Source organism: Hemiscyllium ocellatum, chromosome 17, assembly GCF_020745735.1.
Source record: "Hemiscyllium ocellatum isolate sHemOce1 chromosome 17, sHemOce1.pat.X.cur, whole genome shotgun sequence".
Taxonomy (NCBI): Eukaryota; Metazoa; Chordata; class Chondrichthyes; order Orectolobiformes; family Hemiscylliidae; genus Hemiscyllium; species Hemiscyllium ocellatum.
In genome coordinates, this window is record NC_083417.1 from 39,975,268 (window position 1) to 39,992,537 (window position 17,270).

The 17,270-nt window shown below is 37.1% G+C and overlaps 1 protein-coding gene across 1 annotated transcript in view; it reads right to left on the bottom strand.

Annotated features, from left to right (window-relative positions):
- vps35 (VPS35 retromer complex component) overlaps positions 1 to 17,270 on the bottom strand; it is a 57,792-nt gene that overhangs the window by 22,006 nt on the left and 18,516 nt on the right. Inside the window, exons 4-9 of the mRNA XM_060838101.1 lie at positions 13,580 to 13,703; positions 12,511 to 12,693; positions 8,866 to 9,079; positions 3,176 to 3,259; positions 1,829 to 1,938; positions 1,612 to 1,708 (exon numbers count right to left, since the gene is read on the bottom strand). Coding sequence (XP_060694084.1) covers positions 1,612 to 1,708; positions 1,829 to 1,938; positions 3,176 to 3,259; positions 8,866 to 9,079; positions 12,511 to 12,693; positions 13,580 to 13,703 — 812 coding nt within the window. The remainder of the gene's footprint in view (positions 1 to 1,611; positions 1,709 to 1,828; positions 1,939 to 3,175; positions 3,260 to 8,865; positions 9,080 to 12,510; positions 12,694 to 13,579; positions 13,704 to 17,270) is intronic.

Here is a 17,270-nt window from a genome sequence, read left to right on the forward strand (position 1 = left end):
ATTTATCTATAAATTGTTCATTAAATTCAATTCAGATAGTCAAATGCAAATCTGCCTTTTGATATGCAAAGAGTTAATAACCGCTAATAAGTAGGCAGCGAAAATTATCTATTTCAAATACCAAATCACATTCCTTTGTTCGGTTTTTAAACATATCAAATTCTAATATATTCACCCAGTTTCTTCTTTGCCCTGCCCTCAATGCAGTCTTGTTCCTTTCTCATTTTGTTTCTTTGAACACACTGTTTATTCACTCACTATCTCATCCTTCCTGTATTTGTTTCTAAATCCTCAAAATTTCATAGTTCAGAAGATACTCCATTGGTTGTCCAGTTCACAAATCCCAAATGTCCTGTTTCACTTGCTTTCACTTTCAACATGTTCAACGATTTTGCAAGCAAAACAGGAGACAAAGTAGGGAGGAAATGTCCAGATTACATGTTAAATGTGATGCTAGTACAATGTCTTTAGCCTCACACAAACTACGTTCCCAACTAATGTTGTACTAGACAAGTCAGATCTCAAAACTGAAACAGAGATAGATCAAACTGACAGATCATACTGTATTTAGTTTTAGAGATCTCTGACAAACATGGTAAATTTTATTCTCACAATAAAAACAGATATTGCAGATAAATAAACTAAATCATCCACTTACAATTCAAAGAGTTTTAAGCACCCAGTAAAAGTATAATCGCATTAATACCAAAACACTTCAGCGTTTATAATTAAAAACTCCATTGTACTGAACCCAAAAGCACTTCTTGTACAATAGTCAAAAAAATCTTTTCTTAACACCAATATCCATAAGGCACATGTGACTAGCTCCAAATTTGAAATGCTAATAATTTCTTCCTGGAGCTACCATAGACCTGAGCTTAAATGTTCCCAGGTCAAAATAAATCCTTCAAATGCTATCGTACAACACTTACAGTATGGGCCTAATCACTAATTCCTTATTCTAAGGTAATATAGTTTCATTACATTCCCGTCTCAGAAGCACTACTCTATATGACAAATTCCATACAAGGACTTCAAAGAACAATTCATAATGTACAACTGAGAAAAAAAATCTATGTTGTTGAACTTGTGTAGAAATTTCTAACAGACCCTAAAGCACAAAGGTTTACCTTGCTAAGTTGTAAGCCAACCCAAGCAATAAGAGTTAATAATTAACTTCAGAGAACCTATGTGCCACTAACCCAAAAATCCTAAACCAACTCTAAATGACATTAAAAATAGATACTAAATACAGAGCTATACCATATACATGATTATGTTCAATTGCAGCTGAAAATTTTCCAAAATTCAGTTACCAACTCATCTCCAGTCAAAACATACATCTCTCAAAAGCACTTCACCAGCTTAAATGTGTTCACATTTTTACTGGAATATCAATTTATTGACTTGAGGTACATCCCACACCAGGTTCAAATGCCAAGCTGGTTTTATGCAAATAAGGCTCTGTCAGCGCACAGCAAACCACTAAGCTTAAGCTTAGGAAATGCTTGAATTTCAAAAACATCTAACATACATGAGCTGTGAATTCATAAATAAAGAGCCATGGACAAAGAAAAAAGTTTTTTAAAAAAACAATAAAGTCAGTTTCACCTGTATAACTGTAGCTACTTGCTGAGAAAAGATATCAAACAGTTTTATATCAGCAGGGATTCCAGGGCCATCTTCACGATGCGCAAACAAAGCCAACCTAAAAATTACAAAATAACCATTGAAAGCAATTCAAATGAGGAAAATGTAAAATCCCATCATTTATTGAATGAAACTGCAAAGAAATTTAACAGAATCCAATTCATCCAAGTAGTCTTACCGATCAATCAATGCAATGATGATGTTTTTGACATTAACACTTTGATGGAGCTCTGCACAAGAGCGAAGGAATGGATTCAGCGTTTGCAGATGAAACTCATCAGGGAACACCTGCAAAACAAGAAATACTTGCAAGTTCTCCTAAAAATGGTTACACATTTTAAAAGCAGCATGGAAGGATGTTATCCGAATTGAGAGAGATGTAATGCATTGATAGTCCAAGTGAGTAAACATTGCAGTTGTTACTTAAAGAACTGAAAGGCTTGCGTATTTCCAGATCTCTAAATGTGGATTCTTTACCTTTTTTACACAAAAGAAAAGTCATAACCTAATGCCTGTGGTTAGTCTTAAATAAACAGATGGCAATGAGGCATGGCAGCCTTTAACTAAAAAGCAGCATATACTTTTGACACCATCAAGGTGATGGCATTTTCAACAAACACAACTACTTTACTGAAGATCTTACATAGATTTATAAAGTGGGGCTCCTAAATTATTATGTACTAAGATCCTATGCAATGTCACTAAATTTGTTAGTCTGTATGCCATATTAGGCAGTGATCTCCAAAGTTTAAGGACCAAAAAGTGTTTATGAAGCACCTTTCAACAGGATTCACAAACAAAATGGATAGATAACCTCAACCTTGCTCGAAAACAGTACATTGATCATGCTGTTAACAGAGTATTTGAATGTTAAGAACAAGTTTATGATCAAACTTTTCTACCTTATCCAATGAACAACAAAGTACAATTTAAATTCACTTTTTTAAAGTTGTGTTGGGGCTGCACTAACCCCAACTATAAGGAAGTACTTTCAGCACAAAGTACATGTCTAAGTATAGAGGAAAGTTTAAGGTGAGGAGCTTAATAACCTTATTCAATGGAGGAACAGACACAGGGACAATAGGTTATCCTCTGGCCCTTCTTGTCTGCTGTACCATTCAGAAAGATCCAGGCTAAAGTGGATCTCAAACATGCCTCCTGCCTGCCCACCTTAATTATAAACTCAATTTATCAAACTCTAACTCAACATAGTATCAGTGAATTTATTCAATCTCCAATAGCCAAAGAAAATTTTGATCTTAACCTTCAGAAATTCACATCTCTGCACTGCTCCTCACAATAAATATCAAATTTTAGAGGGTGAAAGGAGGAGGAAAACAGTATACTGTTTCCACTCATTTCCTCAACAGAACTTCCTTGCAAGTAATACTCAATTGCAAGCCAATAGCTAAACGTTCAGGAATAGTGCTTCATTAGTTTCATCAAGCTGTCCTCACACAAATGATTCATTAAAGGAAATGTTATTTGTTACATAAATATCTACAGATCAAAGAAAAAAAATTACCTGAATAATACATTCCATGAGATACTCCTGAGCCAAACCATCCCTGCAGTTTACAACTTGCTCCAATATTCCAGTTAACACAATCTAGAGAGAAAAAAAAGCAGAGTCAGTTTGGAGTATTCTCTGGTCAAGTGTTGTGGGATTGAGCATAAATGCAGACTTTTCAAGTCATAAGCTCGGCTAACACACCAAGGATTGGAAGCACTGAATGTTCAGAGTTTGTTTCACGTTAATGTCTCATTCTGTCTGCTTGTTCTGGGAGATCAAACAATTGCTCCAGTGTTTTGAATAATATTCTTCCCTCAATCATTACTTATAAAAAACATTTTTTCTTGCAGTGCCTCACTGAATGAAAAAATGGCTTTTCTTTTTCTACATAGGTCCACAGCACTTCAACTTAATACGCAATCCACCAAACTCATCAGGAATTTTAAAAACGGTATAAAGATAGTATGGTTCTATTTAAATTTAAACTGAAATAACAGTCTCTGCTTTTAGTGAGCCTTTGACCACATTTTCATCAAATACCAATTTAAATGAGCTACAATTAAAATTCAAACTTAAAAGACATGGAAATTTAGATAGGAGAAACTGATTTAAAAAAAGCAAAATAATTTTAAAATGCCACACTAGTAACCTTTGAGACAGAGAATTTTCATCTCATGGAGATGAGATTTCATTTGCAAAAGACAGAACAATTTTTTTTTTGCAGGAACAATTTTCCTCACTTCATATTATTTTTACGGCATTTAGACATGTCTGAAAATCTTTGGGTGCAAAGTGCAAAATCTCTTTCTAAATCAGGTGATCACAAGAAAACTATTCCCTTCCACATAGCACTTGTAGGCACCATTTCAGGTTTTGGAAACAAAAAAAAAAGGAACTCCCTGAAGCTCGAGCAATGTGACAAACCTGCAGGAATTGGAATCATTCTGTCAGTCAAATGGGAGTGAGGAAGACACAAGGCAGGAAGCTACAGGCTGGTAAGCTGAACATTGTATAGGATGATACAAGTTAAAGAAGTTAAAGAAAAATAAAGAAATTATAGGAATAGAATAGAAAAAATCAGGATCAAAAAGAAATCAACATGAGCATAAAAATTGGGACCACAAGTAGGCCATTCAGCTCCTCATGCCTGCTCTGTCCGGAATCAGGTGGTGAGGGGACCAGATGAAAGGAAAATCATGTTTACACCTAATAGGGAGGTCCAAGAGAGAGTGTTGCCGAACAAACAGACCTTGCTTGGAGTATAGTTTCATAGTTCCTTCAAAGTGGAGTCACAGTAGACAGGATAACAAAGGTGACGTTTGGTATACTTGGTTTTACTAATCAGTGCGTGGAATATAGGGGTTGGGAGGTCATATTGCAGCTGTACAGAACATTGGTTAGGCCACTTTTGGAATATTACATTGAATTCTGGTCTCCCTATGATAAGAAAGTTGGTGTGAAACTTGAAAGTGTGCACAAAAAATTTACAAAATGTTGCCAGGCTTGGAGGATTTGAGCTAGAAGGAGAGGTTGAATAGGCTAGGACTATTTCCACTGAATACTGAGGGGTGACCTTACAGAGGTTTATAAAATCATGAGGGGCATGGATAGAGAGTGAATAGTCAAGGCTTTTTCCCCCCCAGGGTAGTGGAGTCCAAAACTAGACAACATAGGTTTATGGAGAGAGGAGAAAGATTTAAAAAGGGACCCACAGACAACTTTTCATGTAGAGGGTGGTGCAGGTATGGAATGATCTGCCAAAAGGAAATGATGGAGGCAGGTAGAATTACAATATTGAAAAGGCATCTGGATGGGTGTACAAATAGACAGGGTTAAGAAGGATAAGAATCAAATGCTGGCACATGGGACTACATTAGATTAATTTGGAATATCCAATCGCATGGACAAGTTGGATCAAAGGGTCAATTTCCATGCTGCATACCTCTATGACTCTATAACCATAATTTATTTGAATTCTTTGAAGTACTAACATTCACTAGTTCTCCTTTATCAATAGTGTATGTACAATGCATAGACTGCCAGAATCTTAAGACAGCGATTAGCATTTCTGCCTCTCAGCACCAGGGACCCACATTAGATTCCAACCTTGGCATCTGTCTGAGCATAGTCTGCACTATTCTCCCAATATTTGTAAGGGTGCTCCAGTTTCCTCTCTCAACCCAAATATGTGCAGGTTAGGTAGACAAGGCACACTGCATTTACCCGGAATGCCCTGGGATGTGTAGGTTAAATGAATTAACCATGGTAACATGGGGTTATGGAGATGAGTCGTTCTTTGGAGGGTCAGTGTAAACCTGATGGGCCAAATGGCCTCTATCTGCACTGCAGAGATTCTGTGATAAATTGCCATGTGTAAAGTATTGCAGAAGATAAAAATTCCGCATAGGGGCAACATATAGGCATGAATACAAGATTGACTAAACAGAAAAAGAATATGCACAATGAAATGAGTAGTGTTTGTGAAACAGAAGGATCAGTGTCTGTACCTCAATATTTATATAAATAATCTGAATAATCAGACCAAAGATATGGTAAATGAATTTGATAACAAAAATAGATTCGGAAAGTATGTTGCAAAGAGAACACAAGGAGGTTACAAGTGGATATTGATAGGTGAGTGGGTCTAGATGAGAATGATCTTGCAAATGAGGCACAACATGGCAAAATATAAAACTGCACATTTCGGCCAGAAGAAAAACATTTTGTCTAAGGTAGTGTTTATTGTGAACACACTAGGTAGGTGCAACAACTATTGACATTCAGGAACTCAGCACTACGGCCAGTTAACATTATTGGGCTCATCTGCACTTCTCTTGGCAGCAATTCTGGCATTATAATGGCCCCATTTATCTGAATGGGGAGAAAATAGAGAGCTCAGAGTTGCAGAAGGATTTGGGTACTTTGTGCATGAATCGTAAAAGGTTTGTGTACAATTCAACAATTAGAAAAAAAATGTCATAACAGTGACCATGCAGAAATTCTGAAAATGGTCAACAGTTGCTGCACCTACTTAGTGGTATAGTCACACTAAACACAACGTTAGACAGAGCATCATTTATCACAAGGCAAACACAATATAAAAGGTTATTTTATAAAATGATGCCATATCTGCAATACTGTGTACAGAATTTTTTTTTACACAAGGAAAAAATGTAAAAAACATTGCAAGAATTCAGAGGGGCTTGAGGGGCTAATACCTGGAATAGGCAAGCTGTCTGTGAGGAGAGGCTAAACAGTTTAGGTTTGCATCCACTGGATTTTAGAAAAGCACGGGGTCACAAATAAAATATTGCATTGTCTGAGGATACATAGAATTGTAGGTAATAGTGCATACACACATCTGGAAACATGTGCATAGGTCCACATGTCAAAACTTCATGTTCAAGTCCACATTGTGCATGTGCAGAGAAGGCACATAATGAAATGGGGTCTGGAGAGTAAGGATGGAGGATGATAGGAGGCAGGGGAGTGTTGAGGGTTTCTGCCTCTACCACTCTTGCAGGCAATGAGCTTCAGATTCCCACAATCATCTGAGTGAAAAGAATTTTCCTTACATCCCCTATAAATCTCCTGCCCTGACCTTGAATCTATGCCACCTGATCATTGATCCTTCCAAGTGGAAATGTTTATTCCAGTCTACTTGTCTACATGCCTCAATTTTAAAATATCTCAAATCCTGCCTGTGCCTCCTTCAGTTTCTGCTGCTTAAAAAGGAAAAGAACTCCAACTTATCCAATCTCACTTCATAACCAAAACTCTCCAGCCCAAGCAACAACCTGATGAATCTCCTCTGCACCTTCTCTAGTGTAATCACATTCCTCCTTAAATGCGGATTCCAGAACCACATACAGTACTCTACCCACTAATTTTCCTATCACCCACAAATTAAATCACCAACCCTCCCACGTTCAAGTGGGAATCATTTATAGATACTACAAACAGCAAAGGTCCCAACATTAACCTAGGTATGCGTTTGATGTGGTTTCTGAATTCATGGTTGTTTGATTACACCATTTATTGGTCACTTAAGGGATTAAACCTTTGTTTGAAGACTTTGTTACATGTTCTTGAGGAGGTTTATTAAATTGTTACTGACTTACTTTAACACAAAAGAAATCTCATTGCTATTGCATGGCACCTGACCACGCTACATTGTAGATATTGAATGTAAAGGGAAGCACAAGGTTTAGGAGCCTTTGAACAACACAGAGCTGGCCTTGTGTCTCAGATAACCAATATGAGCCTTCTAACCTCAACTCCCCTCCACCATTGCAGTGCAGCTTGCAAACTCCACTGGTGAACACAAATCCATCATGAAAACTCAAAGAAAGCCTGACATGAGTACCAAGTCAGTAATGAACTGCGTATGCATTTTGAAGACCATCTGAGATATTGTGTTATAGGTTATCTTTATTAACTCACTCTCCAGCTCATTATATTACTGCATTTTCACACCTTATCAGCCCTTGCTTTTTGCAGTGTTTACCTCTGAATAAGTGTGGCACACAGAAAAATATCTACCATCAAGTCTCCACAAAACATTATAATATGAATCAGCCCTTACCAACTGTCTCCCAGACCGGAATAGAATAAGTACCTGTTAAATACCTTTTAACTGAGCCATTATCTCGGCAAGAAACTGAAATAAATCTCACAACCCAGCTACAGTCATCTGTTCTTAGCTCATAAAATTAGTATTTTTATTAACATAAAAGATAAAAACTAACACTTCAATTATGCAAGCAAACCAAACAGACACTTAATCCTGTCAGAAGTAACAGCCAGCACTAAGCATATTTTAACCCATCTCCTGTCTCCCAAGACAGAAGGCCTTCAAAACCTTGTGTACTATAGATAAAGAAGTAACACCATAGTAATGGAATTTTAATATATGTTAGAACTGTGTACAAAGGGGCTCTTGTAAGAACTGTATATCGAGATTCTATTATCACCTCTAACTTGTGCTGTGATTGCGGAATAAAAGAGACTACTTTCGTCACTCAGAGATTCCAGTCATTATTTGAACACGATCTCTCAACCATAAAGAGCCTGACATGAATTTCTGAAGCCAAAGGGAAAAATGTGGGCCTATATATTCGTTCGGTCAGATCAGTTTCTTTTTTGTAAAAATGAATTTTCTCCTTTTAACATGCATTATGGGACATGCCATAACTTCAAGTTATTTTACCAGTGTCACACATGCAGTTCAGTTGGTTGGATGGCTGGTTTGCACTGCAGAGTGACACCAACAGCATGGGTTCAAATCCCCTCACTGGCTGAAATTCTTCTCAACTTCTTCCCCTAATGGGTGATGATTCTCAGATTAAAACACTACCAGTTATTTTATTCTAATGAGTGTGCAGCCCTATGGTTTGATAAGACTATGGCTACTTTACTTTCATCTGAACTAGCTCCTAAGATGATGGACAAAGGACCAGAAAATTACCTGAACTTTCCTTGATAAAAATAATTCTTCCAGAAGTACAAATCCATATCCTAATACTTATTAAGCAATTTATTTTGGGTACATTCTCAAGGTTGGAATCAAACAAAATCAATAAATACCTTTTCTCTGAATCTCCACCTAATCCAGGAAATCTCTTTGGGTAGATATTGTTATATGAAGATTAATTTCATAATTGAATATTAAATCATAACATGCAGAGAAGGAGAATTCTCACCTGTTTGTACCTCTCTACATTAACTCCTTCCAACTGACTAAGCCGGACTAAGTTTGTACCAACTAGGATTCGCAGCTCCTGACGTTCACGTTCACGTTTTTCACGGTCTCTACTGTGACCCTGGTGCTGCATGCGCACCCAGAGTTTGTTCATTTCTGCAAAGTTCAGCAGCACAAAGTCCATGGAGTCGTTGATATCTCCAGTTACAACTTCCCTGAAACAGGAAAAGGTAAGTGTTGAAGGGGACAAAAATCAAACAGCACAATATACTTCAATACACAAATTATGCTTAGTTATTAGTTTAATTCTGCAAGTTTCACCTTGAATCAATTTTTTTCTAAAAATTGAAACTAATCTCAAGAAAGTATGTATTAGACATCTTAAATACAATTTAGTAGAAACATAACAAAACAGGAGGAGTACTTTATTCATGGATTGATCTAGTTATTAGTCATAAGTAGGTTCAGTTTCAGTGTTAAAGGAGTGCTTGTATAAATCACAGAAAAAGGGTAAATCTCCTCCATACAGGCTTCCATTCTGCATAAAAGTTACTGGCAACCCTATTCTTCCATATGTCTCTCCTTCATTTGTTTATCAATGTTTTCCCATACGTGCATCTATGCTTTATCTTCAACTGCTTCATATGACAATGTGTTTAAAAATCTTCCTCCTATTTAGCAAAAAAACTTTTAAGAGTTCATATAGGATATATTCATAATTATCTTCCTATAACCACAACTTACATTGTTTAGACAATAAATATTTGTATGAAGTAGAATAGAAGAATATATGGATTACAGATAAAGTTTTACAAATCTGTGTGCAACGCTCCAGGCTCTATATTATCAAGAGTAAAAGATTCACAGAAATGAGATGGGAACCAAAACTATATACTTATTAGAAATGACTAAACAGGAATTCCAACCCCCTCACCTCCAACAAAATTGTCAGGACATGCATTTTAACTTTCTGCAGTACTGGAGGTAAAGCTTTCAACCCTGTATTAGTTTAATTGCATTTAAACAATATCTCAAACTGAGGGACAGATTTGAGCAAATTTGTTACACGGGGCAAGATGCAAGAAAGAACTGGATTACTTTTTTGGGGCCAATGTGTCGCTCTGTATCCCAGAACTTTTAAAAGAATCAGTTAACATCAGGAAATACAGCACAATGACTTAATTTAGTCTGCTGATAGTTTTAAAATGTTGTGGATTGTCTCAACTGCTGTGGAAGAATTTGTTGCAACTCTGCTCATTTTTTACTAACTTCCTGGACAGATTACTGGATGTGGCCTGGACTGAAGACTCAGTGAAACAGAAATCTAAAGACTTCTTTAGTTTTGCAGTTAGAGCATTGGCCAGGCAAATAAGAATCTGAAGAGCTGAGTAATTGCAGTCATACTGAGTTTACAGAGGGTGGTAGATATATATACCCTTGATTCAGTGTGCTCATTAATAAAGGAAACTGTTTGTTTGCTAGTTTACACAGAAGATATTTCTACTTGAGGATATCTGCATCTATGTTTACTTGCTATTTTACACATTATCAAAACTCACCACATTACAAGGCTTGATATTGAAGTTGGTTTGCCATTTACACATCCATTCTGCAGGTTTCTGAATGTCTTCTAGTACCTTGTTATTCTCTTGTATCAGCCATACTGTTTAGTTTCACCCACAAAGTTTGAAACTGCATATCCAAATCTTTATTAAAGAATGATCCCACTACATAGAAGTGATAATTTAGCAGGTAAGAAAGTAGCTTAGTGGGAATGTCATTAGTCAAGTGCGGTGCTGGAAAAGCACAGCAGGTCAGGCAGCATCTGAGCAGCAGGAGAATTGACATTTCAGGCATAACCCCTTCATCAGGATGAAATTTGTAATATTCCTGATGAAGGGCTTATGCCCGAAACATCAATTCTCCTGCTGCTCAGATGCTGCCTGACCTGCTGCGCTTTTCCAGCACCACATCTCAATTCTGATCTCCAGCATCTGCAGTCTTCATTTTCTCCTGGGAATGTCATTAGACTAGCAAGAGAGCAATACAGGTTAATGTTATGGGAACAGATTCAAGTCCAAACATAGCAGCTGGTGGAATTAATAATCAATTAATGAAAATCTGGATTTGAAAGCCACTCTGAGTAATTTGGTTGATAAAATTATCAATTGCCACAAAAATACATTTAGTTCACTAACATCTATTAGCAAAGGAAATCTGTCACCCCTACATGGTCTAGCCTGCATGTACCTCCACCCTCACAGCAATGTGGTTAACTCTTAATTGCACTCTGAAGTCACCTAACAAGTTACTCAGTTCAAGAGCAATTAGCAACAGATAATCAATGGGCCTAGCCAGTTATGCCTGTACCCAAAGAAAGAATTTTAAAACAGCTACTGCACAACTCTTTCCTAAATCTTAAGCTAATTGGTCTACATTTCCCTAGTTTTGTGCCAGCCTGTTTTTAAATACAGACACTCTGGCACTTTCCTTTTTCTTATATATACACCAATGGGCATATATTGATTAGTTAGCTATAACCATCTCCCAGGAACCAAAGTCAACCTTTGCTGCAATTCCTCCAGGGCAAGCGTAGTCCTCTTTAAATAGAGACCAAACTGAATAAAGTACTCCAGGTGTGATCTCACCAAAGCTTTATAAGTTCATAGCAAGGTGTCCATATCTTTTATCCTTTGCAATAAAGGGCAACATATCATTTTTCTTCCTAATCGCTTGTGTTATCTATCCATTAACTTTGCGTTCTTTAAACAAATACATTGAAGCTCCTGAGCATCTACATGTACAAGATTTGAGCTTTAAAAAAAATCTACTTCTATTTTTACTATCAAGCAAAGGTGTTCAAAAATCCCATATTATGTACCACCTGCCACTTTGCTACCAATCACAATCTATTAATTTTCCTTTGTTGCTTCAGTGCCATCCCCATACTGACATTCTCAAATTTATCAGCAAGTTTAGATATGCAACTGTCAGTATCTTTATTCAAACAATTAGAGATTGAGTAATTTTGGCCAAAGCACTGATACTTAGGACATTTCACTAGTAACAGCTTACTAAATTTGAAAATGCTATGTTATCCCTTCTTTGCTTCTTGTCTGTTAACCAATTGTCAATACACACTAATATTACCCATACTAACATTATTACTGTCAGCTTATCTCATTGCCCCAGCATTTCTGGCTTACGAGAAACTGGTGCGGCAAATGTTGCACTATGCAACATTTTATGATGAGCATGAGTAGGCAATGGGCCAGGATGCTATTAGATAAGCTGTGATGTCTCCTCAGTGTTGACTGCTGGGTAGGTATTGACTGATTGGGCTAAGAAACAGGTCAGAAAGTGGGAGTCAAATAGAAATAGTTCGCAATTCTTTTGAGTTTTAAAAATTTACTTGGATAGTTTGAATTTTATTCTGTATTAATTTAATTTAAATGAGTTTATAAATATGCAGAGTTTTAATTCGTAAATGACAATTTAAGTTTCTTTTGAATGAAGAAGTTCCTACGAATCTTTAGTTGCACCTCTCAGGAATGCAATGACAACATTAATTACTCAATGTAGTATATTATCTTACAATTTTGCAGGAATTAAGCTGTTTTAAACGTTAAGAAAAACTAAAACTTACTCAGACTCCTCTCCTTCATCCGGCAAAATATTTCTAGTGCACTGAAGTAGGTAGTTCCTGAGGAACAGCCCTCGCAATGGATGCTGCACCCCACGACACATTTCCACCAGATCCTTAAGAATATCCTTCCTTGACTGGGAAAATGACTTAATGTAGACAACTCCAACAGTGATGAGCAAGTAGCTGTACATTCAAAATCAAAAATACACTCAGTTTGGTTAAAAATAAGTGCAATGAGGCCAGAATTGTTCGAAGTTTTACAAGCAACATTTTAAAAGTCATGTAATACAAAGAACTCTAGATGCTGGAATCTGAAACAAAAATTGCTGGCGAAACTCAGCAGGAATAGTAGCATCTGTGGGAAGAAAGCAGAGTTAACAGTGAAGAGTCCAGTGACGACTCTTCATAATTGAAGAGTCACTGGACTCTAAACAGTAACTCTGCTTTCTTCCCACATATGCTGCCAGATCTGCTGGGTTTCGCCAGCAATTTTTGCTTGTGAGAAGTCATGACGGCACTCAAAAGTGACCCAAATTGCATAGTACCTATTTACGTGTTAAAAGTAGCCAACGTAAACTGAACATTTTTAATCAATGATTACCAGCATCCATGTATTTGATTAAAATTAATCACCAGAAGCAACTTAATACAGACTAAATGATTTGCTACCAAAATTTTCCTAGTGAGGGCAAAAAACAATGCAGGACACATGTCAAAAGCAGAGGTTAATATAGTTAACTTAGTCCATCAGACTCTGTTGCTCAATACAGAGCACTGTTCTTCCACTGATACTGTCAAATATTAAGTAGAACATTACTCTCAGTTCCCGAGAACTAACCTTGCATTTCAAATTTTGTCAGTTTGTCACACTAGCAAAGTAGAACCAATTAATAAAAGTCTGGCATCTACATTGTGATTTCAAGCAAATATAGAATTTAATATATAAATGAAGATCAATTTAGAATCAGCTGCCAACACAATGCAGTTTTAAGATACAAATTGACAAAATTTGCTGCATTTGAAGTATATAATCCACTTGCCCATTATCTGTACAATGGAGTGTACTTACAGTCTTGGAATGATGTTGCCGGCATACTGAACAAGTTCATACAGGTCAGCCACCTTTCGTCCCTTAGCAAACTCATCAGTCAGATAAACTTCCAAATAATGCAATTCATCTGAAATGGCCATGTCTATCCTTAAGTTAAGGGTTACTCCCCACTCAAAAGGTGGTTGTACAGAAAGAACATGAAAACAGATGTTTCAAGACTAAGAATTATAGTACTCAAATGATTCTACCGAACACATGAAGAATTATAGATCAAACTAATGCAAGACTTAAAACAAACTGCAATTGTATCTACCTTAAAAATGTCAGCATTTGAGTGGAGTGGGCTAGAAAATCTAGCAGAGACACCATCCTCATGCTAAGCAATTGCTACAGGTCATCAGGTATCACTATTTCAAATTTCGGACATACTAAATTACATGATACTTTGCAACTTTTTTTTGTTAAGGGGATTTAACTAAAAGAGGATCAAATATGACTCTCGCACTCACTTTTCTTGATGGACAAAGCTATCACTTCATCTTTTCTTTGCTAGCTTACCACTTCCTTCCCATATTAATGAAATATCTGTTTACCATATCAGTTCAATAGGTGTTCCATAGGAGCTTTTATTTTAAAAAAAAATCAGATGATATTACAGCAGTTCTCCAAAGTTGTTTTCTGTCTGGGGAGCAGAAGCTAAGATGAGCAACTCTATCCTTGGGTCCCAAAAGAATGAATTAAAATTTCAAAACAATATGCTACAGCACAAAGCACACTCACTGAAGCCATGACAGCAGTTTCCAACTGCTGAATGGTCCACATCGAGGAAAGACAGCAAACAGAGGATCCCATATGCAATTAAATTGAACAAAGCAGCTCAAACTGATGTTCGTTTACATGTTCTTTTCCTGTTTAGTTGTGATTGGATGTATATTTTAAAACAAACCGTTTGGTAGGAGTAACAAGAAGATGGATTACTGGGCTAATGGTAGGCTACTTGGTAGTGTGGATGAGCAGAGGGATCTTGGTGTCCATGTACACAGATCTCTGAAAGTTGCCACCCAGGTAAATAGAGCTGTGAAGAAGGCATATGGTGTACTGGGCTTTATTGGTAGAGGAATTGAGTTCCAGAGTCCTGAGGTCATGTTGCAGTTGTATAAGACTCTGGTGCGGCCTCATCTGGAGTATTGTGTGCAGTTTTGGTCGCCATACTATACGAAGGATGTGGAGGCATTGGAACGAGTGCAGAGGAGGTTTACCAGGATGTTGCCTGGCATGGTAGGAAGATCGTATGAGGAAAGGCTGAGGCACTTGGGGCTGTTCTCATTGGAGAAAAGGAGGTTTAGGGGAGATTTGATAGAGGTGTACAAGATGATTAGGGGTTTAGACAGGGTAGACACTGAGAACCTTTTTCTGTTAATGGAGTCAGCTGTTACTAGGGGACACAGCTTTAAATTAAGGGGTGGTAGGTATAGGACAGATGTTAGGGGTAGATTCTTTACTCAGCGGGTTGAGTGTTCATGGAATGCCCTGCCAGTAGCAGTGGTGAACTCTCCCTCTTTATGGTCATTTAAGCGGGCATTGGATAAGCATATGGAGGTTATTGGACTAGTGTAGGTTAGGTAGACTTTGGTCGGCGCAACATCGAGGGCCGAAGGACCTGTACTGCGCTGTATTTTTCCAATTTTCTATTTTTTTTATTTTCTATGTATATAGCATACCCTCTCCATGTACCCAATGACCATTATCTGCTGGAAGCCACACAGAGACCCAACAATCCTCAAAATTGTCAGTGCAATTCTTCAGACACAAGATTGCATAGCAAATATTGGTAATTGCAGGATTACATGAAGTGTTGGACAATGTTAGGGAAAAAGGTAAAAACATTTTCCACATTTGGGCTGGTTAGATATGTTCAGCATCTTGCTTGGTATAAACAACTGAAGTGATATGCTTTTTGATTCCATCTGGCAGATGGAGATATACAGCTTATGTACATTTACAACAGCACTGACATTACTCACTTGTGTCTACACTTGCCAATAAATCACCATTCTCCTCTTTGATAGTATAAATGCCATTTTATCCTCTCTTTGGCTTATCTTGCTAATTACACTAACACATAGAAGCTGAAAAGTTTTAGCAAAGTTATCTTTTTCAGAAATTCATGATAAAAAAATTTTAAACTAAGTTCAGATTTACTTTTTCTGTGCAAATATACAAAGTGATATGCATTACGTGCAAAACTTGCATTTCTACAAGTGTAATTGACTTATTTGTTCACCATATAAAACATTATCCCTGATAAAATAGCACAAATTATATTCCCTAACTAATAACTAAAACACAGCAAATCAGTTAATGTTCAAATTTCCAGCCATACATAATGATGGGATCAATTTTAGATCAGGACCAAATATTGGTTTTGCTGCAATAACATCTCACCTAGTCAGGTCCATCTTGTTGTACACTACCTTTTAGAAGAACTGCACAGTTGCACAAATTACACATTTTACCAAATAGATTTATTGAACTATAGATCACTTCCCATCTATATTACCCCCACCTCCATCCACAAGCTCCAAAGTAAATGGATAACCATCCTTGGAGAAAAGACTTTCCGAATTCACTTTTAAAATTCCAAATGCTTCCACTGTTCACAATTCTGCAGTTACTGATTTATTAAACCAGCATAATCCCTACCTTTGATATCCTTGACACCAATACACACTCTCCACAGTCGTTACTTCTGAGCAGCTCTCATTTTCATTGGTAATCTGAGGGACAAAATCTTGAAAGAAAATGGTTGACAATTGCATTGGTCATTCATTCAGATCTGAGCCATTCATCGACTCTGATCTCCAGCATTTGCAGTCCTCACTTTCTCCCATTCAATCTGACAAGACGATCAAGCCCTGACTTCTACTGCTCATTGCATTTTAGGATGATGCAGGGACAAAGATAATTCTCAACTTTCTCCGCCAAAAAGCACCTTCTAAAAGCCCTCACATGAAGTATAAAAAGCTTGTACTACTTTGTCAGGGATCAAAACCATCCAAGTCTTTTCCTAATTTATCAAAATGTACTTCAAACTCTGTATAGTGTTTTGATTCTAAACCAAATGACTTGAAACCTTGGCATCTTATTTAATGCCAAGATGAGCTTATAAACACATACCTTAATTAAGATGGAAATAATCTATGGCTGTAGCATTGCTACATTCCCCTAACTTCGGTTCATTTGCCACTGAAAATGCATTTAGTACTTCTTTATGACAACACAATGTTCTCCTATATTCTGCCCCTCAAAATTGTGGTGAGCCAAAACTGTTGCCTCTGTCCTTATTCTCAGCAAGTTACATTCACCTCCTCACGCGGCAGAAACAGAGAGAACAAATGATCGCCCATGTGCATAGGGACAGGAGTTCACGATCTACCCTCAAACAACAGCTTCAATGAATTATATAGTCATTTTACAGGGAGGAGCATCCAGAGAAGGCAACATACATATTAATTGGGTAACATTACAATCAACAAGTATCGTTGCAGAGGTCAAGCCCTTTACTGTTACAGAATGGGTGCTCTTAACTTTGTTAACTGGACTCATACAGTGGATGCTTTTCCCCTTGTTATAGCTGACCTTGCATACTGAATGCTTTCAATATTGTTTAATGACTGCTTTTCCATCGTTAACCAATTACCTTTGCCTC